At 36.6% G+C, this 26,335-nt stretch overlaps 1 protein-coding gene across 6 annotated transcripts in view; it reads right to left on the minus strand.

Annotated features, from left to right (window-relative positions):
* The window catches only part of CHD1 (chromodomain helicase DNA binding protein 1), an 89,413-nt gene that overhangs the window by 52,773 nt on the left and 10,305 nt on the right, over nucleotides 1–26,335 (minus strand). For all 6 annotated transcript variants that reach the window (XM_064274371.1, XM_064274375.1, XM_064274362.1 and 3 more), the window contains 10 exons: nucleotides 10,645–10,846; nucleotides 9,266–9,376; nucleotides 7,914–7,978; nucleotides 5,793–5,942; nucleotides 5,380–5,651; nucleotides 3,431–3,656; nucleotides 2,957–3,057; nucleotides 2,570–2,748; nucleotides 1,555–1,682; nucleotides 340–556 (listed from right to left, as the gene is read on the minus strand). In XM_064274371.1, the coding sequence (XP_064130441.1) occupies nucleotides 340–556; nucleotides 1,555–1,682; nucleotides 2,570–2,748; nucleotides 2,957–3,057; nucleotides 3,431–3,656; nucleotides 5,380–5,651; nucleotides 5,793–5,942; nucleotides 7,914–7,978; nucleotides 9,266–9,376; nucleotides 10,645–10,846 (1,651 nt within the window). The remainder of the gene's footprint in view (nucleotides 1–339; nucleotides 557–1,554; nucleotides 1,683–2,569; nucleotides 2,749–2,956; nucleotides 3,058–3,430; nucleotides 3,657–5,379; nucleotides 5,652–5,792; nucleotides 5,943–7,913; nucleotides 7,979–9,265; nucleotides 9,377–10,644; nucleotides 10,847–26,335) is intronic.

A 26,335-nucleotide genomic window follows, 5' to 3' on the forward strand; every position in this document is an offset into this window, starting at 1 on the left:
TCACAATAACTGGGAGGGGGGTATTGTGTTGAAGTACAGATAAAACAAAACTGGCCATGGGGTATAAACTGATGCTGGAGAATGGGTACATGGGGGTTTATATTACACTCTTCTGTCTGCTTCCATGTATATTAGAAACTTGCATTAAAAAGTTAAAATACATATATAAAAAGTAACACTAAACCAAATATTGATTCTTATTATAGCCAGTTAAATGTGCAGTTAAACTTGCACTTACTTTGTGACAGGTATTATGGTAGAGACTGAGATATTTAAAGACAAATGAAATATCTGTTCAAATATGGCTAGATTTCTAAATTTGTAGGGAAAACAACTTACCATATTTCTGCTGTTAATGTCACCTAAATAAACCACAGCATTCATTTGAGATGCCCATGTCTGAATCTCCCTTTGCCAGGAAGTGAGAGTAGAGAGTGGAACTACTAACAGAAAAGGTCCGTATAACTGATGTTCGTGAAACAAATAATTCAGAAATGAGATTGTCTGTATTGTTTTTCCAAGGCCCATTTCATCAGCAAGTATGCAACTATTTCCTCTAGAAAGTTAAAAAAAATTATGAATGCAATGAAGATTCAAATTCACAAAGAAACCCTTTTACATAAAACATGTACAAATGTATATAAACATTTAAATAAAATCAATCTGATCAGTATTATACACAAATGCCACTTTCATTACTATAAATAATAAATGTAAAGGCCCCTAGCAAAGAGCTATTTAATAAATCACCAATGGTTTAGAAAAAATAAGCTGGGCTCACTGTTTTAAGCCAGAATAGATTTAAAGATCAACAATAATGTCTTTAATCAATTATAATGCTGAGAACACAACCCATCTATTAGCTGTCAAGTCCAACTATACTAAATAAGTACGAAGTATGTGGGAGCGGTGAAGGAAGGAAATATGTAATTAAAAAAAAAAAACCCACAGCTACGGTAGAGTTTTAGAAAAAAGAAAACTGCACCTGAGTCATCTATATTTGGGTATCATTTCCAAGAGTAGTGTGAGGGTCATAACAAACCCAAACCAGTTGCTGTTGAGTTGATTCCGACTCGTAGTGACCCTACAGGACATAGCAGAACTGCCCCATAGGGTTTCCAAGGAGCGGGTGTTGGATTCGAACTGCTGACCTTTTGGTTAGCAGTCGAGCTCTTAACTACTAGGCCACGGGGCTGACAGCCCCACAAGACAGAAAGAAGTAGTGGTTCTGAACAGGAATTAGAAATAACTAGGAGGAAGACAAATAGTCCAGTGCGGGGTGAGAACGTATATACATTATTATTTTAAGTTTAATAAAAGCATTTAAGCACAGCAACAATCAAACAGGTTAATCTCAAATTCCACTGGATTTTTTTCCTAGTATGTATAATATTGTTTATATATACTAAGAAATACAAAAACTTCCATATCAAATGCAAAAAGGTCTTATTCTTCTTTTAGTGTAAATTTTTACAACTGTATTTTCATTCTAAATCCTCTATTTGTGAAATTCTTACCCTCTCAAATTAAATAGAAGATTCAAAATATACTTACTTGCACCAAGAATGAGCAAGCCAATTTAAACCATTCAGTTGATAATCTCTTAATTCTAAACCCTCATGTCCTCCAATATAGGATGGTTGCTTCTTCAGGGCTACAAACCTTGGCCTTTGTTTTAATACCTTTAGTAGAAATAAATATTAACATGTAGAATTATTAAACATAAGGAATGATCTTAAGATCTCTTAAGAGATGGAAATGGCTTTCGCCGTAAATTTTGAAATTTTCAATTTAAATCATCAACTTCAGAGATTCAATGACTCAAAATATAGCTGAGAATCCAGTCCAAAAAAAAAATGTTTTCAGTAACTGTAATAAGAAAGTAGAACAAAATATTTTGCCTTCTCTATTTGGACAAAAAAAAAGATACAGGTAACTAAGTTACTGCTGAAATACATGGGTCCCTTAGATATCCTACCACCACAGGCAAAAGATATATTAAAGTCATTGGTAACCACTGACCTGGAAATAAAACCATGAAACTGGCTTAGCTTTCCATTCAATCCTGATTTATGTATTACCATACGAATTTAATCGAATCTTGTAATAAGAAAAGAAGTTCTAGTAGCATATAGGTCTCAAAACTATGGTAAAAACTTTAGGTATAGTAAGAAGACCTTGTACTATTAGGCAGAGCAGTGTGGATACTTGCTTACAGATTTATCCTTCCTCTCCTATTTTCAAAGAAAATATCAACTACCTTTTAAACCAAGTTTGTAAGTCTGGTTTTCAAAGTATTTTCACTATTTGTTCCCCCCACCCCACTCCCCACCACGACCACCACCAATTTATCTTTCTGACCTAATTCTACTCACCAAGGCCAAAAGACAGTGCCACGCTTAAGAATAATCACACAGCAATTACAGGAAAATCATTTCCTGTAAGATTTACCAACCAAGCAGTACTCTCCATTAGCCTATCTGAAATAAGGCCCCAACTCTCTATTTGGGCTTATAATACTTATAATGCATAAATACATTTTCAATAACTAAGAATGTCAAATACTCACTTTACAATCTTTAAAAGGAGTGGTTTTTGATTGATTTCTGCTAAAATACTCATCTATACATGCTTGAAACTTTTTGGAAATGAGAGCTCCATCTTCCCAGCTGCACTCTGAGTATGGAAGGCCCTGCCATTTGCAATAATAATCAGGATAACCAGCTGCTGATTTTTGATTGGAATGAGCTGTAAAATAAATTGGGTACTTACTTCACTTCTTTTACATATAATCTTATCATAGGAATAACTCTTAAAGATTAAACAAGTAAAAATTACTGTCCATAATACTCTAGTAAGAACAAGCTACTGTGTTTGATGTGTAAGCAATAAATTTATGATTTTTTCAGATGATTTCAAGAGTAAAACGGTAAAAGTTGGATTGTTTATTACTAACCAATTATTCGCTCCACTATTTGATACTGTTTGTGTAGATCATCTGTAAGTTCTTGCTGGCAATTATAATATTCCACATCTTCTGGAGATGCATTTTTTAACCTGAAAGATTACACTCATTAATCCAGAAATACTTCAAAATCTCCCCTAAATCACCAATTCCCTAAAACACTATCTGTAGCACAAAACCTCCCATTGTGCCACTTATGTGAGCCAAGTTTGAAGAATGAAGAAACTGAAACAGAAATAAAGCAAAACATCATTATTTAACCCCCAAATTTTTAATTTATAATCTATAAGACATTCTACATGTTATCAAGAAGAGGTTTAGATATGGCTACCCCTAAGAGTTTTAATTTGAGGTGAATAGTCCGATAGATAAATAACTGTATTAGACTGTCATTTGAATCTTGACTATGTATTTTTTATTAGTAAAAAAAAAAAAAAAGCTTACTACGGTATAAAGCACATTTACCATCTTTTTGTTTCCTGATCTTTTTTCTTATAATTATCCAATTTTTTCATTCCTCTAACATTCTGCTGCTTAAGGGTTTCTTCTGTCTCCCAAGTATTATGGATATGGGACCATCCTTTCCATTTAATTAAATACTGGATTTCTCCCGGTTCCTTGTTTTTTTCAAATCCTGCATTTGGGTCACCATCTGCTTCAACTGCATAGATGGTTGTTGTAGCACCAGTAGCTGAAAGCAAAGCACAAGTCTTTCCTTGTAATTCTGTATTAGGATTATCACCTTAAAATAGAAAAACTCAAGTATATTAACACAAAAAGATGTACTCTCTCAAGTAATTACATAAATATCAGGGTACAGGAATTTATGGAAAGTTATATAACACATATATTAAAAAAAAAACTCCATCTTTGAAAAACTTTACAATCAGACATTTAGAACTGCAAAGACTTTAATAAATTACCTAATTTTGTCCCCTCAGTTTTAAAATTAGGAAAAACCAAAACTAGAAGACAGTGGCACATCTAGGATAATAGAAAAATTATAGAAACATTATGATAACTGATGTTTGGGAAATCACTGACTGGAAATTAAAATAATAAAAAAGTCATCTTTAAAAACATTTCAAAATAAAAATAGCCTACATATTTGAGATAGAAGGTGTGGTGAAATGAGTTCTTTTGTGTGGCCTTTTGCCTTGGTTCTTTGGAAAAACAGCTTGAGATTTTTCCCCTAGGCTCTGAGGGTTACCTTTGCGCCCTAGTTTCCTACCCTAGAGTGTTTGTTCCTTTTGCTAGGTTGATTGGCATTTCCAGGGTGAGCTGTAAACTATTTGGTTTGATACATTTCTATCCAGTCCTGGGCTGCAGCCTACCCTGTGATTGGTATGTATCTCACAGGGACTGCTCAGTGGGCTATGCAAATAAGGTGAGTTGTATCCTACTATGCAAATGAAGTGTCTGTGGCCTACCAAAAGTGGATTTCTCAGTTTGTGGCCCTAGTGGGAGTACCATGCCTTGAAATTGATAATGAGTTTGTACATTTAAGCAACCAGCCCCAGAGATTTTTGAGACAGAAAGAGAAGCAGAAGGAAGACAGAAGCAGCAGAAAGGGAGAGCAGGGGCAAGAAACCTCCTAAAAGAGCTATAACAAGGGTCAAGGGGTGTAACACTGAAGATGGTGATAGGCCCGTAAGAGGTCCATTGGCAGAGCTAGTGGCAACAGACAACAAGGCCAAGAGGAGCTTGTCCTGAGGGGGCTGAGTGGGGGCCTACACAGCCAAGAGGAGCTAAAAGAGCTGTTCTGCAGTGAAGAAGGGTGACTTTGCCTACATGCTTCCTGGTCCTGAGATGTATGTAGACTGTTGATCCTAATCCGAAGTTGTACCCTGTTCCTTAATAAATCACTTAACTGTAAGTATGGTCTGTGAATTCTGTGTGGCCATGGCAATGGATTATCAAAACCAGAAGAAAAGTAGAGAGTGACATGAGAGGGACAGCTTGTGTTAGAATTGGTAAAAAGACTGCAAAGTGGAGGTATGGTTGACCTTCACCTCATGGGAATCAGCTTTGAGCTGATGGTGATTCTTATCATCCCCTATGAAGTTAGATAGGTTCTGATGATACTACTACCGCCACTGCTACATTTTAGAGAAGAAGAAAAAAAAATTTTCAAAAACCAATTTGTGAAATTGGAAGTTTTCAAATAGGAAACTCAACTATACACAAGTTAGAAATTTTCTTAGTTTTCCATAATATATGGAAAGGGATCAGGTGGATACTTTCTGGAAGAAGACAGTAAAATTAAGCAAAGTGTGTTTTTTTAAGCAAACAAGTAGAACAAAAGAAAACCCACCCTCTTGGCTTTCAAAACTGAAAAACTGTCAAGAAATTATTTATTCTGATGAATATTATTTAAATAGTCAAAAAATAAGTATGTTTGTTTAAAAAAATACCTCCTTTTCTTCCAATTCGACAATCCATAAACCTTTCTATTGTTTCAAACTCTTCTTCTTCAGGTTGAGGAACATCTTCTCCACAAACTTCGAGTAAGTCATCAGAATCTGTTTTCATTTCTTCATCTTCTTTATAGCTAACATTGACAGTTGCCTGGCGACGGGAACTTCTTTTGTCATTATCATAATCTTCTTCATCATCATCATCCTCAGATGAATCAATCTGTCTCTTTTTTTGTCCAGGAATCTTCTTCCCATTTTTTGACTTTGTTCTAGGAAATGGAAGAGGAAAATACAGGTGTTTTACAGAAACACTGGCATAAAGCAAGATGTGAAAAAGTATACACGAAAAGAATGACTACCTCCTGCAATCTACAATTTTCAGCTTCAAAGTGAGAATATACTATATTTACCTATTTTGAGGTTTTCTGCTCTTGACTTTGTTTTTTGGCTCATAATCAGATTCCGTTTCATCACAACTGCTTTTGTCTCTTTCTTCCTCAGATTCTGAATCTGAACCAGACTGAGATGGAGATCCTGAACCAGACATTTGCCAATCTTCACTGTATTAAAAAAAAAAAAAAATATATATATATATATATATAAAACCAAAAAACCAAACCCACTGCCATCAAGTCAATTCTGACTCATAATGACCCTATAGGACAGAGCAGAACTGCTCCACAGGGTTTCCAAGGAGTGGCTGGTGGATTTGAATTGCTGATCTTTTGGTTAGCAGCTGAGCTCTTAACCACTGTGCCACCAGAGCTCTCTCTTTATATATTTTCATCTATACTAAATATTAACTGTCTGTACAATAAGAAAAACTCTGGAAAATATTTTTCACAGATTTCTCCCATAACTCCAGAGTGGTGTTAATCACTTAGGTGTACCTCAATGAACTGCAATAAATGTTTCTGAGTTTCACTGTGGATGAAAACATTATGCTAATTTAAAGAGTCACAGGGTTTTAATTTTTTTCATCGTTTATTGTATTTCTCCTCTCCAAAGGAAAAAAAAACAAAAAGAGATTCTGATCCCTTTCATTTTAATTTTCTGAAGAATACAATTTTTAAAAATATACCTTTAAAAATTGATTTTAAAAGTAGTTCATTGGGGGGGGGATAAAAAACTTAAAATACAGTAGAGACAAATGCAAAGATAATTTTTTCATCTCAACCAACATTCAATGACTGCCTACATTCATTACTCTAGTTTATTTCATTCCCAATTACAGGCAGGTTAAAAATACCAGATGTACGTGTCAGTATTTTGTTATAACATAAAGCTCGAATGAAAAACTAAAAACTTTAAGTTCTTATATATACTAGCTCCTGTTTTCACAGCTACTGCTTCTGTTCCATTGCCCTCCATCTCTTGTATCAAGTATCACTACATTAGTGGTTTCATAAGGAAGCACGTATGATAGAATCTGGTTTATATAAAAACAACAGAGAAGCAAATTCCTTTTTATCTTGAGATATTTTCAGAGTTACTGCAAGTAGCAAATAGGCAGCATCTATGAAAAAGTCTTCATTTTAATCATAACAAATTATAAATTATAATTTCAGTATATGAATAAATCTATCCATCATCTCAAATTACTCATTTTTAAAAAAATATTCTTTGCTTGTATCAATGCTAAGTTTAGAAATTAATACCTCAGTAGAGGAGTTAAATAGCTGATGAGACACGGTAGTTAAAAATTTAGTAAACTAGAAGACAGATGTGAGGAAATCAACCAGCATACAACATAGGAAAAAAGGAATAAAAGAACATGATACAATAAGAGACATGGAGGACACAACGGATGATCTAAAATTTACCTATTTAATAGGAATGCCAGGAAGATTTAGAGTAAGAAAAAAATATTCAAAGGTACAATGAAAGAATTTTCAGAAACTAAAAGATAGGAATCTCCTCATTAAAGACCCATGAGTCCTGTAGGATAAACAATAAATCCAAACCCAGATATACCAAAGAGAAAGTGTAGAACATAAAAGACAAACAGAAAAACGAGAGCCATGACAATGGAATCATGTTTTTGAAGTAAGAAGAAAAAAAACGAAAGTAAACAACAAAAATAGGCCACCTAAATGTATGAATTGAGAATGTGAAGTATTCTTAACGCCTTCTTGGTCATGATCTTCAGGAAATTGTAGTGAATTTCTAAAGGGGTTCTAGAGATAATGCAAATTTCGTATACTGATGCGCAGTAAGGATAGCTAACAACATAAACTGACAGAATCACTCAGTCACCCCTCTACTCCTGTTTCCTAAATTATTAACATATTCTGATATAATAACTAAGCACATCTTTAAAATTTCAAAATATATAAGATTGAGAAGATGATAGGAAATAGGTGATACAATTTCAAGTTGTCAAAGACAAAGACAAAATAACCTAGTAAGATGCCATGAGCCAGGAATTTACAGAATGTCTACTTTTAGTAACAATTTGCACAAGGGAAGAAAATACAAAAGAATTAGGATTTTCCTGATATGAAAAAAGTCACTCAAACAAAATGACATACTCTTTATGCTTTTTCCTTTTGATCTCACTTGATGAGTCATCAGAATCTTCACTGCTAGAGGACTCCTGCAGAGAAAAATAAACACAGTGTCATTAATGATTAGAATTTAACCATTATCAAAGTTTTATTTGCTAAACTATTTAACATTCACTTTAGTAACAGTAACTGTAATACTTTTTTTCTTCCATTCTGTTATATTTACACCATTAATTAGCTTAGAGTAATTAATTTGATAACTTGTTTATTGCAAATTAAGATAGAGATATTACATAAGTATTACAATGTCATTATTTTGTATAAAGCCTTAAAATCTACCATCTCTGAAACCGTATTTGCCTGGTATGGACACGATAAGGGGTCTGTAACGGATTGAATTGTGTTCCCCCCAAAATATGTGTCAACTTGGTTAGGCCATGTGTGGTTGTCCTCCATTTTGTGATTTTCCTGTGTGTTATAAATCACAATCTCTGCCTGTGGTTAAACAGGATTAGGGTGCGATGTAACACCATTGCTCAGGCCACATCCCTGATCCAATGTAAATGGCAGTTTCCCCGGAAAGGGAAGCAGAGAGTTGGAACCCTCATACCAAGAAAGCAGCAGAGTCTAGAGCTGAGGTTCCTGTGCTGAGATGCCCCCAGCCCAAGGGACCTTCCTCCACAGCCGAAAGAGAGAGAAAGTTTACCCCTGGAGTTGGCTCCCTGAATTCAGACTTCTAGCCTACTGGACTGTGAGAGAATAAACTTCTCTTTGTTAAAGCCATCTGCTTGTGGTATTTCTGTTACAGCAGCACTAGACAGCTAGGACAGGGTCCTTGTTGGTATGCCAAATTTTGAAATAATATTTTTCTTCCCCATTAGATAGTTTTTGATATAGTTCTTTCCTGAGTGCTTTGATGCAAACACATGTGCATTTCTATGTTTGCATGCACGAAGGAACTACACCATTTGTAGCTGTAGTCTAATCTTTAAAAAATATTCTATGTTGATAATTGTGTTCATATTGTATGCAAAAGATTTAATGGTATAATATTCTTTCCATCATATGTGTGTTGTGGATATAGATGTGTATGTATATCTCAGGTTTAATTATTTCTCTAATGTTTCCCATTTAGTTTATTTCTAATTTTGCTGTGATGAGCAAATATATACAAATTCCTCATTGCGTATTTTCGATTAGCCCCCAAAAGTGGAATTATTGCATAAAAGCTTGTCAGTATTTCAAAGTTATAGTTATTTCCTACCCTAGCTAGTCACTCAAAGCACTTACTGTTTTTAATAACTTCATAACTACCTATTTATTTAAATAAGGCATCATGTCTAATTTCAAAAGACTATCTCACAGTCAAAACTGACCTCTTCTGATCCACTATCAGATGAAGCTCGACGTTGCTGCTGCTGTTGCTGCTGCTTCTTGAGCATTGCAGATCTCTGAACAGCCAGAATACTGGGACTAGATTTCCAAAACTATAATAGAAATACGAATTGGTATTGAGAAAACAAAAAAAAAAAGTTAATTTACTGAAAAGAACTGCTCCAGATAATAATTTTAAATTAAGACTATTTTCCCTACTTATTATATATAATACAATGAACTGAAATATAATTAAAATGGTGAGTTTTCATTGTATATAAAAACATTTACAATGTGCTGAGCTTCACAGATAGACGATATTAGTCAATATTCTCTTTGGTGTTGAGTATTATTCTGACAAAGTGATAACATGCTGTAACATTGCTACTCAAAGTGTGGTTACTATTGTTTAAATCGGTGTGAGGTGGGGATGAAGAGCTTGAGTCAAAATGAAAATCAATTATGTCACCAAGCAATGTTTTAGTTCAGCTGGCTTTTATTTTACATTTTGGTAGCAAGATTTTTCTCCATGAAACAATCAGTGTGTTGATTTACATATTCTAGCCCAAGTGTCTTATCTCATCATGGGCTGGTTCTCTGAGTAACTCGAACCAGTTGCCATTAAGTCAATTCCAATTCATGATGACCCCATATGTGTCAGAGTAAAACTGCTCCACAGGGTTTTCAATGGCTGAATTTTTGAAAGCAAATTGCCAGGCCCTTCGTTTGAGAAGCCTCTGAGTAGACTTGAACCTCCAGCCGTTTGGTTAGCAGCCAAGCACATTAACTGTATGCACCACCCTGGGACAATACTGCTGTATACTATTATGAGGTATAGAAAAATTTTAGTATATCGTATAGCAGCTTATTTCAAAGAGAATGGTCCTTAGCTTAGTCTACCTAGCATCTGTGCTGAAGCAGAGTTCCACTAAATTTTCCAGCTACTAACAATAAAGTATATCCTCAGAAGATCTTGAAAACGGAAATCATGTAAGATTAACACATGGACATTATAAAGCCTTTACTTTTTATCTATGAAACACTGAATATTATGAAACTCAATTCCCAGAGAAAGGCAAAACGTTGTATGTATATATGTATGTAAGGAATTGGCTTGATGGCAATATGTTTGGTTTCATTTTGGTGTGTATGTATATACACGCTTTTTTTTATACTTGCTGCTTTATAATTTCAGACTGTACACTCAAGCCAATTAATTCTGATATTTAACCACAATTTGAGTAAGAATGACTAAAAGTAAATTTTTAATGTTTAAAATGTCTTTTCTAAAAGTTAGATTAAGAATGGTATAAAGAAATGCTATAAATTTTTCCGAAGTAACACAAGAAACCTATCTTTCATTGGCTATTTTATTTTTTACCTCAGTTCCATCAACTTTTGGTGGTTTTGCTTGAACTTTGTTTTCTCGGGAAGTGTCTGACTCAGACTCTGACTGACTGCCTGATTCAGATCCAGAGTCAGAGTCACTGCTACCTGACTGGCTACTGCTTCCATCACTACTGCTTCCAGAGCTCGAACCAGATCCAGAGCCTGAAGCTGACCCAGAATCATCATCCGACTGGCTAAAATTTGAAAATAAACAAAATTCATTAGGAATTTAACTTTTCCTAAGACTCAGAAGAAAGCTTCAAATCATTAAACCTTGTTTCTTTCTTTATTTCAACTGTCTATGGCCAAACAGTAAAAGCAATCAATGTTGGTTAATCTACAGTAATACCTGACATAGTTGATAAATTTAATACAGTACTGACTAAAACATAAGCAGTAAGACTGCCATCTTCAAGGCACTGAACGAAATCTACCAAGTACAGGATCCTGGGTTATAAACTTTGGAAGATGAAAGGTTTAAGACGGGTCCCTACTCTTAAAGGGCTATTACGCTATAGTAATTACAAAGTAGGAACTGTGTCAAGAAAGGGTTAAAACGTGTTGAAAATTCTCACAGTACCAGGTGGAAAAAAAGGAACTTATTTGTAGTTTCTACTTGCTTTAACGTTTTTATCTCTGTTCTAGCATTCTAGGGGAATGCAGTTTATTAAATAAGTTATAATAAATTATAATTTACTACAAAGAAATCAGTAAGACTACTTCTCTGGGAAAATCATTTAAACATCTCATGATTCCACAGTAATAAATCTGAAATAATAGCAGTTTCTCACAATCTTTCCTAACCTCTATACACAAATGTAAAAGTAATTAACAGCTCACTGAAAAGTTATCTTTTTTCTTCAATTACTAATTTTCATTCCAGGTTAGTCTATAAATGGTATGGACTAAACAGTTGATTATGCAAATTAATATTACCCCCCAAGGCCATTTTTTACATGCTGTTTACTTTTGAACTGTTGAAAATCGAGGTATTAAGTACTTAGTACACATGGTACTCAGCTTTTGACCTAATTTCATTCGGTTTTATGAGAAACAGTGGGTAATACAGTTTATGTATATATAAACTATATATACACATATAAATTATATATATACATTTTGCTATATATAGTAAAAACAAAAGCTTCATGTCTTCCTGCTGTAATTTTCAGAAACGCCACAAGATGGAGATATTATGCCATGAAAATAGACTGCAAATTTAGAAGAAATGCTACTCCCCAATTGCCAGACAAGGAGTTTATAGTTTTTCTTTTTTTTGGTACCTGGGAACAAGGTAACAATAAGTTTGAACTGTGGAAAAGGTTTCTGAATGGCAAGCAAGGTGGGGTCTTGGGGTCTGCTTGTGCTGTGGACTTTCTGGTCAGTTTTAAAGTTTCTAGTGCTTCAGCGCGGGAAAAGTTTGAATTTTTTTTTTTTTTAAATTTTTACTGTGCTTTAAGTGAAAGTTTACAAATCAAGTCAGTCTGTCTCTCATACAAAAATTTATATACATCTTGCTATATACTCCTAGGTTGCTCTCCCCCTAATGAGACAGCACACTCCTCCTCTCCACTCTCTATTTTCATATCCATTTGGGCAGCTTCTGACCCGCTCTGTCCTCTCATCTCCTCTCCAGACAGAAGCTGCCCACATAGTCTCACGTGTCTACTTGATCCAAGAAGCTCACTCTTCACTGGTATCATTTTCTATCCCATGGTCCAGTCCAATCCCTGTCTGAAAAGTTGGCTTTGGAAATGGTTCCTGTCTTGGGCTAACAGGTGGTCTGGGGTTCATGACCTCTGGGGCCCTTCTAGTCTTAGTCAGACCATTAAGTCTGGCCTTTTTACAAGAATTTGGGGTCTGCATCCCACTGCTCTCCTGCTCCCTCAGGGGTTCTCTGTTGTGTTCCCTGTCAGGGCAGTCATGGGTTGTAGCCAGGCACCATCAAGAGGTTGAAGTTTTGACCATGGGTAACCATATGAGGCATGGCCAAGAGGGGCAATGAGTAATGACAGCCATTAAGAGACTGGATTACAACTTAGTAACAGATTTTTACCACAGGAAACCATATGGGGCATGCCTAAAAGGGGCAGAGACAACTACTAAGAGGCTGTGTGACAAGATAGGAATGGCCATGTCAGAAACTGAGTGAAAGGGCAACTAGGAAGAATTGATGAATGCCGAGGAGGAGCTAATAGTTTCTGCATGGAAGCACAGAAACAAAAGTTTGCTGGAAGACTTTTGATTCTCGAAGTTAGATATAAATTACAGTGTTTAGCTTAAATAAATGTTGACAAGCATATCTATGTTTTTAAATCAAGGAATCTAATGTAATAAATGTTTTTCTACATAAAGTTTTAGTAAATAAAAATTTACTAAATTTTCTGAGAAGCTATGATACCAAGATCATCTTTGTCACTATTTTTTCCTACTCTCTGGTCACATGGTTCTGATATCCAAAAGAAGCACTGTTGTTATTAGCTGCCATCAAATCAGCCCCCAACTCACGGGAACCCCACGCACAACGGAACTAAACACTGCCTACTCCTGGGCCAGCCGCATGATCGGCTGCAGGGCGGATCGTTGTGATCTACAAGGTTTTCACTGGCTGATTTTCAGAAGTTCACCAAGCCTTTCTTCCTAGCCTATCTTGATCTCGAAGCTCTGCTTATTGTTCAACACGCAAGTCTCCGCTGATAGGTAGTAGAATGAGGCGCACTGGCCAGAAATCAAACCTGGGTCTTCTGCATGGAAACTGAGAATTCTACCACTGAACTGCCTCATAAAAACAGCATAGTATTATTTATTCATTTTTTTAACTTACTTAAAGAACCCTGGTGGTTCAACAGTTAAACGCTTGGCTACAAACCAAAAGGCTGGCAACCTGAACCTACCCAGCAGCTCCAAGGGAGACAGACCTTGCAATTTGCTCCCGTAAAGATTACAACCTAGAAAGCTCTATGGGGCAGTTCTATGCTGTTGAATGTGGTCGTTAAAAGCCGAAATTGACCTGATGGCATCTAACAACAACAAATTTTACTTGAGTCCCTTGAGAGAAATTTCAGCAAGAGTATTATAGAGAAGGTATTTCATCCTGACACACAATTTTACTTCTCTTTCAACTCACTAGGTAAAAAAACAAAACAAAAAAAGACTTTCATTTATTAAAAAAACATTACTCAGTACTACTATGTGTTTGGAACTGGGGAGACAGAGGGGAAAGACAAACGTCTTTGCCACTAAAGAAGTAAGCTGGTATAAGGAGACAGTCACGTAAACCAATAAATACTATTCTGGGCTACGTTTAAGATATTTGATCCAGGTGCTATGAGGAGCACTGAAGATACAATCAAGCCTGATAGAGTAATCTGGGAACATTTAGAAGAAAGAGTGGTTGAACTAATTGGTTAGAAGAGTTAAAGCACAGAGTGTCTCTTCAACTGACCAAAAACATCTTGAAAGCACTGTATGTTTTTTTCCAAAGTTCGCGGCATAGTACCTTACACAAGTGAGTGTTCAATAAATACTTGAAAAGTAGATGGATGAACAACGAAATTCTGGGGACCATTATGGGCCTGTATTCTTAATTATATCTTGTTTAGTCATTCAAGATGGATCCAATCAATCAACCTATCAACAAACCAAGCAGGTGCTGTTGAGTCAATTTAGACTCATAAAACTCCACATTTGTCAGAGTGGAACTGTGCTCAATAGGGTTTTCAATGGCTGATTTTTCAGAAGTAGATCATCAGGCCTTTCTTTTGAGGCGTCTTTGGGTGGACTAGTAGCCCTGGTGGCATAACAGTTAAGCACTCTGCTGCTAACCGAAAGGGTGGCCGTTTGAACCCATCAGCCGCTCCACTGGAGGAAGATGTGGCAGTCTCTTTTCACATAGATTTAAAAAACCCAAACCCACTGCTGTCGAGTCAATTCCGACTCATGGCGACCCTACAGGACGGAGTAGAACTGCCCCACAGAGTTTCCAAGGAGCACCTGGCAGATTCGAACTGCCAACCTTTTGGTTAGCAGCCGTAGCATTTAACCACTACGCCACCAGGGTTTCCCATATAGATTTACAGCCTTGGAAATGCTATACAGCAGTTCTACTGCCCTATAGGGTTGCTATGAGTCAGCATTCGACTTGATGGCAATGAAGCTGTATTGGGTGGATTCGAACCTCCAACTTTTTGGTTAGAGGGAAGAGTATTAACCATTTGCTATCCTAAGGCTCCTCCAGGTAGTCAAAACTGCTTAACAAATCAAAAATTTTAAAAAAGCAGGAATCTTTCCTTTTATATTCTTTAGGAAGGGATCATTTTGATGGAAATCAGGGCAAACAGCCTGAGGCTAGCCTACTGGCAAAGGGTTATTATTGTAATGTCTCTATTTTGGGTATTTATCATGGGGAAACCCTTATGGTATAGTGAGTAAGTGCTATGGCTGCTACCCAAAGGGTCGGCAGTTTGAATCTGCCAGGCGTTCCTTGGAAACTCTATGGGGCATTTCTACTCTGTGCTATAGGGTCGCTATGAGTCGGAATCGACTCGACGGCACTGGGTTTGGTTTTTACTTGTCATGGATTAAACTGTGTTTCCCCAAAAATATCTGTCAACTTGACCAGGTCATGATTCTCAGACTAGTATGACTGTCTACTATTTTGTCGTCTGATGTGATTTCCCTATGTGTTGTAAATCCTATCATTATGATGTAATGAGATGGATTAGTGGCAGTTATACTGATGAGATCTACAAGATCAGACAGTGTCTTAAGCCAATCTCTTTGGAGATATAAAAGAGAGAAGTGAGCAGAGAGACACAGAGACATCATATCAGCAAGGAGGCAGCGCCAAGAGCAGAGTGTGCCCTTTGGACTTGAGGTTCCTGCACAGAGAAGCTCCTAGGCCAAGGGAAGCTTGATGGCACAGACTTTCCTCCAGAAAGCCTTCCCCTGGAGCTGACACCCTGAATTTGGACTTGTACCCTACCAGACTGTGAGAGAATAAATTCTTCTTTGTTAAAGCCGTCTACTTGTGGTATTTCTGTTACAGCAGCACTAGATAACTACGACAGTATTAGAAATATAAACAGGGGTGGGTTTCTAATCAGCAAGGTAAGAAACTAGAGCTCTTTGAAAAAACACCTGAATCTGCTTAAGAGCTCAGCTACTAACCAAAAGGTCGGCAGTTCGAATCCACCAGCCACTCCATGGAAACCCTATCGGGTAGTTTCTCTGTCCTACAGAATCACTATGAGTTGGAATTGACTCGACAGCAATGGGTTTGGTTTTCTGGTTTTGTTAGGGTTGAGAAAGAGAAGGTACGAGATGAGCCTAAACTGTCTTGTTGTGCCAAAAAGTAAGAAAATATATTTAAAAAAAAAAGGAAAGAAAATACGGAAGAAGCATGTCAAAAGGACAAAGAGAAAAAAAAAAAAAAAGACACAGGAGATACCCTGAAGGGACTTCTACTGGCCAAATCTGACATAAAGACTGTAAAGGTTACCCATTAAATAAAAAAGAAATCCAGGAGTCCATGCTGATGATAAACAGGTTAAGTAGGTAGGTAGGCAGATAGGTAAACAGACAGACAAACAGGCAGACAAATGGAAGAGGGTTCTTCCTTAGAGTAGACTGCCAACTGATAAATGTGGACAGGGTAGCAGTGGTAGAAAATTACCATTTTGCAATCACCATAGAAAATACTGATCCAGTCAAGAATCATCAATGGATGCTAAATCGAGGGGGAGGGTTTGATAAGCAAAATATCTGTATGGCTTTGTGTATCTCTTCACAAACTGCTTATGTGTTGTAACGGGAAAATGAGAAACTATAGTGGAGAAATCAGACACTTTGCCCTGATGAGCAAAATGAACATCACCAGCAGGAGGCAGACAGACATTATGAGCCTCTAGATGTGATACCTCTGAGAACGATGTATCATTTAACACAATACTCTGGTTGGGGATGCATAGGATAGGAGATAACTTGGATCTGATAATAAGTGAACAACTCAAAATTGAGAAATGTTCTATAAAATAACTGGCCTTCGTCTTTAAAAATGTCAATACACAAAAGACAAAGAAAGAGGTACTGTTCCAGGTTAAAGAGCACACAACAGTCGAGTGTAGTAACTTAGACTGGACTCTGTAGTAAAAAATAATTAGGATGATTGTCGAAACTGGACTACAAATTGAAGATTAAAGTATGGTACCGATAAAAAATTTCCTGAGTTTAACAACTATACGGTGCTTATGTAAGAGAGTAGCTTTGTTTTAGGAAACACAATACTGAGGTACTGGTATGTAAAGGAGCATATTTTACAAACTATTCTGAGATGACTCACAAAAAATAAATATGTATTAAATATATACCATGTATATACATAATGTGCTATAAGGAACGAATGGTAACAGACAAACGTGGCAAAAGCTAAAAATTAGTGAATCCGGGCAAAAGACAAAGAATTTCTTGGTATTATTCTTAAAACTTCCCTGAAATCTGAAACTAATTCAAAATAAAAAAGTTAATAAAAAATATTTTTTCAATACTACAAGCTTCCTTCATTAATAGTCATTGTTATGAAATCTCATTTGCAGATAGTAAAAGGTACAAAGATGAGGAAATTTAAAGCCACAGAAGTCAAATGAATACAACACGCAAGTAAGTAAACACTAAGTGATAGGAAGAATAAAAATATACACTATCAATCAAGGAAATGGGCAAAATAGGCAGGTAGAAATAGGAGAACTACATAAAACTTTTCCTCAAGAGACCGGAAAAGGTAAAGATAAATATTAAGGAAATTAAATGGCAAATGTATATAACAATTGCCTTAGAAAATGCTAGTTGGCTACTTCAACATGTCTTCTTACTTCCTTAAAAACAGAAATCCAAATGTTATGGCTACCTAGTATAAAACAGTGGATAATGCAAACCTCCTGCAGCTAAGTGTGCCACAAGCTTAAGTTCTTACAAATGAGACATAAGCAGAAGTGTACTGTACTTCCTAGAAGGCTGTTTAAGGGGGCTGACTCAGCTAGGAGGAGCTCCCTGTTTTGCCCTCCTGCTTTTCCTTCAAAGTTTGCAACTTAAAGCATGAAAAGAGTGGAAAAATAAATCTCAGTGTGCAAAATTCACATCTGCATAGCTTCTTTTGGTAAAGAGGCCAATGTTATTTTCCAGTAATCCTAAAGTTACTGTAAATCAATCTTCTTAATAACTTGAGTGATCTGAAGAAAAAAAATTAATACTCTGTTCAATGAGAAAAATGAAATTCATTTTTTACTTCTAAGGTTAAATTTTTAAGAGTTTTAATAACGTTATCTTCAATAGTTCACCCTTCACAAGTTCCACGTAACTGAAATACTACATATATATATACCTATGGCTTAGCTTAGAGGAATTTGCTTCTCAAATTCTAGTCCACACTAAGATTACCATCATCCCCTAATTTAACTGCGTATTCCTGGGCCCCATCCCTTGGAGTCCTAGGTAGCAAGATCAATTAAAGTTCTGCTGCTAACCTAAAGGTTGGTGTTTTGAGTCTACCCAGAGGCAATACAGAAGAAAGGCCTCGTGACTTCTGAAAGATCAGCCATAGAAAACCTTAGGAAGCACAGTTCTCTCACACAATGGGGTCCCCATGAGTGGAAATCAAATCAACAACCGGTTATTGGTGGGCTCCATCCCAGACTTATTAAACCCTGTGGGGAAGTCTGCACTAAGGCTGATTTTAAAGCTTTTTTTTTTTTTTTTATTGGCTGTCTGGAAACCCTGGTGGCGTAGTAGTTAAGTGCTATGGCTGCTAACCAAAGGGTCAGCAGTTCAAATCCGTGAGGTGCTCCTTGGAAACTCTATGGGGCAGTTCTACTCTGTCCTATAGGGTCGCTATTAGTCGGAATCAACTCCACGGCATGGGTTTTTTTTTGTTGTTGTTTGTTTATTGGCTGTCTGTTGTTTTGGGGATAAGATGACTAAGATTGACCTCTACCTACCTCTACTTCATCTCAAATTAGTCTCCCATCTCCTTCTCTGCCTCCTACAGCCTCCCTGCTTTCTTTCAGCCCTTGAATTTGTCATGTTCTTTCCCACTTCTCAGCCTTGGTACAAGCAGTTCTCTCTACCTGGAAAGCTTATCTATTTCCACTCCAACTTCTCCCCTAGTACTTCTACTCCACTCCTCCTTCACTTCTCAAGTTGAGCTTTTCCTAGACCTCGTAAGGCTTCTCACCAATACTCATAGGGGAGTACACATTTCCTTCATAGCACTTAATACACTTTGGAGTACCATACCAGACTTAACTAAGTATTTGATTAAACTCTCCCTTGCTATCACTCCATACAACATATTCCTCATTTATAAAACAGGGATCATAACAGTACCTGTATTTCATAGGTAATAAATGCAAATATAAAGTAAGCACTTAACACAGTGTCTGGCACATAATACATGCTTAACATAAGCTCGTATGAATGCAGGAGGTGTTCCACCTAACAACTGTATCCCTAATCTCTAGCACTGCACTTGACATAATAAACTGAAAACAAATTTGTGAATTAATACATTAAGACCTATACTGTATGCTTGAAAACAATGGGTTCTCAAGGAAATAAACCAAGATTCTCCTATAGCAGAGGAAAAAATAATCTTCAGGTATTCCTCGCTTTTGTAATCACAGGAACCGGGAACTAGTTTACAATAGAACTTAAAGGAAAAACGTACACAATAATAAATGACTTTCTAAGAAAATGGTAGCAAAAAGTAGCTGTTTTCCCTACCACCAGATCACCAATAGAAGAAACTTACTCTAATAAACCTTGGAGTAGAATGAAAAAGTCAAGGAAGTGATGTGTGGAGTGGCTGTGAGGGTAGTGAAGGGGTATGAAAAGAACATCTCAAAATGGCAGCACTAGAGAATAAAAAAAGACTGCTTACGTGTACTACATGTAAATTGGGCTACCTGTACCAAAGCTTCAGAGCTATGATTTCTCATCTTAATTCTATTAATTAATGTACCCATTGTTTACTTCTTTTGTTACTAGCACAAAAAGATTTTCTTTCTTGTTCATCTCATTTCCCTACTTTTTCAAAAACTGGTAGCAGTACTTAGAGGGAGTAGATTTCGGGAAGAGGAAAGGGGATACTACAGGATACCCTGACAGAAGATAAACTTTCCGCTGAAATATTTTAGTACAGTACTACATACCTGGCAAATAGAGCCACGTCTTTCTCCCGCAGAGCGGCTGGTGGGTTCAAACCAATGACCTTTTGGTTAGCAGCCAAGTGCTTTAACCACTGTGCCACTAGAGCTCCTTGCAAATAGAGCTACACATATACAAATCAAATAATTTTATTTATTCTAAAGAATGAGCATACTGCACAAAATTCTCACTCTATGTCTGTCCCTTCTCTCCCCTTTAACTACTGCTTAAGCATCAATGTATTCAAAAGGGCTTCTTTGTGGGAGCTTTTGAAAGAATTTTTGTACAGACACTTGTGGGGGAGATCCAGGACTAACAGTGTTCTCAAATTCAACCATGAATTATTTTCTATCTCTAACCTTTCTTCTCACTGTAACTATATTTGTGCCCGTATATGCATTAGATGAGCCTCTGGTTTCTGCAACATGGACGTAATAAAAAACAGGATTACTGTGAAGATTAAAAAAGATGTAAGGCATACTGCCTAACATATAGTAGGAGTCTGCAATAGAGAGCTACTAGAGATAAAAAAAAAAAAAAAATCATTGTTCTCCTGAGTCCAAGATCAGAACCATTACTTCAAAGTTTGCTTTGGGTGTTCTTTGAACTGCCACAATTAACAGCATAAATACATAAAATCTCTACGGATAAAACCTATACTTACGCTGAATTTTTCAAAATAAAATTACTTAACGGGGGAAAAGAAGACATGATGATGATGAAATGATAACATGCCAGACATTCAGTTCTCATTTAATTTGTTCATTTTTATTTTACAAACAAACAAACAGAGGCTCAAGAAGGCTAAGTGAAGAAAGCAGTAAAACAACACTATGACAACAAGTGTACGTGGAGAACTGAAAATTCGTAAGAATAAAAGCCACTAATTTCCTAGAACAATTGCAGTGAATTAATTTGAAAAGAATATTCCTTAACATCCATGACAGAAAAAGCTATTTATTCATTGTCCCTTCCCCAAAACCCCGACTTATCAATTTTCTTTTGCCTTTTAAGTAGTAGATCTCCCTCCAGCTAGATTTGGTTAGTACATGCCTACCTAGCTAAAGATTAGATTTCCCAGTTTCTCTTTTAGCTAGATGTGACCATGTGAACAGTTTTGGCCAATGGGATGGATATTTCTGTCATAACCTTAAAAAGAAGTGGTTTGCCTTAAACCCTCCACATTCCCATCTTGCTCTTGCTGGCTAGAAATGGCAACAACTGAAGCATTAGAAGCCTTATGTTAAAGATGGCAGGGCTGACCCAATGGAAGCGTACCTGGATAACCGCAAAAGACAGAATTCACTTTCCCGCTTTAGGCTATTACATGAAGGCAAAAAAGAATTTTACGTGAGTACTTGCGTTTAGAGGTCTCTGGTAGAGCACCTTAACTGCTTCTCTAACTTACACTGTAATAATGGCTGTGTGGCAAACATTTTTGAAAGAACAGGCTACTTGCATATTTAATTTGAATTTACTTGCTCAGCTCTTCAACTAACAAGTATCCAGCATGGATGGATTCCTACTAGGGACAAGGCGGTTGTTGTCGTCACCATGGGAAAAAGAAAAACTTGTAAGAATCAAATAAATAAAGATGGGTCAATTCCAGATTGAGGAACTGGAGACGGGAAAATGGAATCAAAGGCAAGGCTTCACAGAAGAAGTGATTTTAGAGTTGAGCCTCCATACCTTTCCACATATATTTCCTTCTGCCTGGAATACATATACCTCCTCTCTTAAACCTCTGGCAAGGTATCCTTGCCAGTGGGCTAAATTAAGCATCTGACAAAACTCAAAAATATCATATCCTTTAGCTACCCTTTCCCGATTTCCCCAGGCATACATCACTGTCCCAGCCTGTGTTCTTTCTAACAATATTTTGCTCATGTGTTATTAACAATTCCTTCCCAATATTATTATGCCTGTATCTTCTGCCTACTAGATCGTGGAATTCATTAAGTTGGGATCTTTTTTTTTTTCGTTATTTTTATAGACCATTACCCACTGGACAATATCATCTGGAAAGTAGTAGGTAATGAGTAAATGCATAGAACTAATGAGAAACTGGGTGGACAAAGGCAATGGCTTTCAAACTTTCTCAACCATGACCTATGTAACAAATACATTTTACATCATGATCCAATACACACCCAAGTAAAAAGTCTGAAATAATACTTTATAAGAGGAATATTATACTTCGTATTCTATTTTACATTATTTCCTTCATAAAAAAAAATTTTTTTTTGATTGTGACTAACAGATTACAACTGTTTAAAATACATTAGCTTAAATCAAGTTATTCAGAAAAATGAGAAGGGTTCGGCTACATAAATACTAAGATCAGATCCATCTTTAAATTCTATAAATTACACTGTATTAGAATTTATTATCCATCTCACTACAAACAATATCCATTTTACTACAAGTGATAAAATACTATAAAAGGTTCGAGAAAATCTGGAAAATATCTTTCCATATGTATGACTCTAAAAATCAGCTTCATTCTAATACTGCACTTTATGCCAACGTTAAACATTTGTCTTTATGTTCCAAACCTCCTTCTCCTATCTCTGAACTACCGCAGCACTTTGTATCTCACTGCATTTACACATCCACCTGATAACTACAAAAACTGGTGAAGGCTTATGTTTTTTTGATTCTAAGTTTTAAAAGAACTCAAATTTGAGTACCTCACAGTAACTATCACATAGTAGTTTATCAGTCAACTATATTACGTGGGAAAGAGAACTGTATTGCTGAACAACAGTTATTTCTCAACAATAAGAGAACTGAGAAATAGCTAACTGGAGTAATTTTTATTAAGAAATTAACTCCCCACTATCCTTGTGTCTATACCTCAGCTCTGAGACATCATAGACATTCAACGCAAGAAGCCAATGATGTTTGGCCAAAATTTGTCTATTTCAATCACGATGATAATTTAGGCTTTACTTAATCTATTCAGACCAAACAAAGTTTAGAATGCAGTTTAAGGTTTACTTAAAGTTCACTTTTGACTAAACAGTCGCCTCGTTTCACAATGACAAATAATATACTTAAAATTGCAAACAAAATTTTGTTAGTTGCACATAAAAAATTAAAGTCGATTCTGGTACAATAGATTCCTGGGGACTCTCCCTAAAAACAGTGGTTCTGACCAGCCCATTAATGTGAGCAATACACACTCCTGGGTATCTCTCAATACATGTATTTCTCAAAGATGAAAGCAGCAGCAAATGGGACAGTATCTGAAAAAGCATATATAGTGCGAAAGTGCCCCTGAATGTTCTGCTATGCTTTCCCTTTTTCTCCTTCCTCTACCTAGGACTAAGCCATACAAAAACTTCAGCATAACCCTGAATAAACCTCAGAGTAAAGAGCTAGAAAACTAAGATGTCCAGCATATTCTCTTTATTGGGGTACTTTCTGTTTTTTTTTAGTACTTCTTTACTGGGGAAGTATGATCTCATAAAACCTTCCTCTTCGTTACTCTTCAGAATTGAAAATACATATACAATTTTTATTTCCTTTCTCCCCAAACCACATCATTTCTCAACATTAAGATTACAAAACTTAAAGAGCTCCATGAAAACCTCCCCATATAGCCTATAACATTACTCCAGAATTTGCCCATCACATTTTCTTTCACCTTACTTGCCTGTATGGCCCAATGAATTTAAGTATCTCACTTAACCAATGATGGCTATACCATTACTGCCTATCATAAAAAAACCTGTTGCCATTGAGTCAATTTTGACTCATAGCGACCCTATATGACAGAAGAGAACTGCCCCATACGGTTTCCAAGGTGTGGCTGTGGATTCGAACTGCTGATCTTTTGGCTAGCAGCCAAACTCTTAGCTACTGCACCACCAGGGCTCCCCACCTATCACAGGCTTACTTTATAACTTTATGAAGTTCACTTTATAACTTTAAAACATAGTAAGATGCTTGGTGACTCAAAGTGAATATAGCTTCATATATATGCATATGAATTTAATATGCATAAAAATCACTTGAGAATCCTGTTAAAATGAAAATTCTGATTGAGTAGACCTAGGATACTGGGTTTAGGATGGACAGGGGAAATTTTAAGATGAAGGAACTGTTCTGTATGGTGCTAGAGTGGAAAATACATGACTATGCATTTGTCAGAACCCATGGAATAATACAGCACAAAGTAAATGTAATATATGCTTTTAAAAAAAAAAAAAAACCAGGATGAGTGGGGATCCCAGGATGAAATGCAGACCATGACAAATGAATTTAACTTCTTTACAAATTTATGACATAACCACTTTGAATGAGGTGGGGACAAAAGGAATTATCTTGATTAACTTTGGAAAACAGTGTCTTGACTGAAAACCGTTAAGGCTAAATATAAAAGGAACTTTAAACCGTACATAAACATTGTACATGCTTTTGATGGGCAGAGGAGCTGAAAATTCTGAAACTGCTTTACATGTATACTGAGGCTAAGTGAGCAGACAGTGGATGGTGGGAGGCAGGTTTCCGACAATCAGAGATTAAAGTTACAGATAAGCAAGAAAGGAAGGTTAGAATGAACCATGTTACTGTTTGGTGCCATCAAGTCAGTTCTGACTGATGTACAACTGAACGAAACACTGGTCCTGCACCATCCTCACAATCCATGCTATGCTTGAGCCTGTTGTTGTAGCCAATGTGCCGCTCTATCTTGTTGAGGGTCTTCCTCTTTTTTTTCGCTGACCCTCTACCAAGCATGATGTCCTTTTCCAGGGAATGGTCCCTCCTGATAACGTATCTAAGTATACGAAGCCAAGTCTCATCATGCTCGCTTCTAAGGAGCACACTGGCTGTGCTTTTTACAAGACAGATTTGTTCCTTCGTCTGTAAGTCCATTGTATATTCAATATTCTTCGTGAACACCGTAAATCAAAGGCATCGATCCTTCTTTGGTTTTCCTTATTCGTTGTCCAGCTTTCACATGCACATGAGGCAAATGAAAACACCATGGCTTGGGTCAGGCACATCTAAGTCCTCCAGGTGACATCTGTGCTTTTTAACTAACACTTTAAAGAGGTCTTCTGCAGCAGATTTGCCCAATGTAGTACAGTTGGCCCTCCGTATTCATGGGTTCCGCATCTGTGGATTCAACCAACCACAGATGGAAAATATTCAGGGAAAAAAAAAGTTCCAAAAAGCAATACTTGAATTTGCCAAGCACCAAGCACTATGCTGATTCCACACAAATGAATCGATGTGTAGGCATACTCTGCTGTTGCCTCCTGCCATTTCATGATCCTCAGCCTCTCTCTAGCACTCACTGAGTGCTGTTTGCCTCACATCTTATTAGTTCGCTATTTGTGTGCACCTTTATTTTTGTGAAAAAATGGCTCCAAAAAAGCAATTAAATGGTCAAAGCAATCCCTCAAATGCTAAGTTTAAGGGGGTTGAGGACAGCGAGGATAAGTTTAAGGCTAGTAAGGGATGGCTGGCTAGCTATGTAAACTGCTACGGCCTCAAGAACTTAAAGGATCACTGGACAAGTGGCTGATGCCAAGGCAGCAACAGCATTCCCAGAAGAGCTCAAGGAACTCACAGTAGAGAAAGGCTACCTTCCAGAGCAAGTCTTCAATTGTGATGAAACAACTATGTACACTGTATTAGAATTATAAATAATCTAACAGATGATTTAAAGTATTCAGAAGGATATGTATACGTTATATGCAAATATTATATACCATTTTACATAAGCGACTTGATTTTGGTTTCTGCAGGGGTTCCTGGAACCAATTCTGCAGAGGACACCAAAGGGCGACTGTACTGGATTAGAATTGGAGATATCATATTAACTCATGTTTACCTTAGTATGTACATAAAGAACAACAGAAATACATGTATATGCATCCCTTAGTATATATACATATATTAGCTAGCTCTGTCCACTGAAAAGGCCTAGAAACCGTGACACCTGAGTAGCGACTAGCATACCCAGCTCCCAGACCTTGGTTTCTAATAACATTTTCCAAAAATAGTAAACACGGCTACACCCTTGAGTACTGTGCTCTTTACAAAAAAAAACTGTATGAGACCAAACGGTCAGTCAACACTTTAATATAAAGAAAAGAGGATTGGGGCAGGGGCGGTTAGCAGGGAGGCTAGCATTAAGGGAAATGAAACAACCAGAATGGAAATGATGAGAATGTTGACACACTGTGAAAGACATAACAATGTCACTGAACGGTATGCACAGAAATCATTAAACGGGCACCTGATTTCTTGTGTAATGTTTTACCAAAAACACAGCAAAACATTGTTAAATAAAAAATTAATTAATTAATTTTAGTAAATAAATAAACAGGGATCCTTGGATAAACAACTGATTCTAAGGCTGGGGCAAGGGAAATACAAGATGAACTTGGAGCGTCTTGTAGTACCAGAATGTAAGGACGTGTTCAAAAACAAAAGAATGGGAGCACGTAAAAAGGACACAGAAGCCAAGG

This window comes from Loxodonta africana, chromosome 2 (assembly GCF_030014295.1).
Source record: "Loxodonta africana isolate mLoxAfr1 chromosome 2, mLoxAfr1.hap2, whole genome shotgun sequence".
Classification (NCBI taxonomy): Eukaryota; Metazoa; Chordata; class Mammalia; order Proboscidea; family Elephantidae; genus Loxodonta; species Loxodonta africana.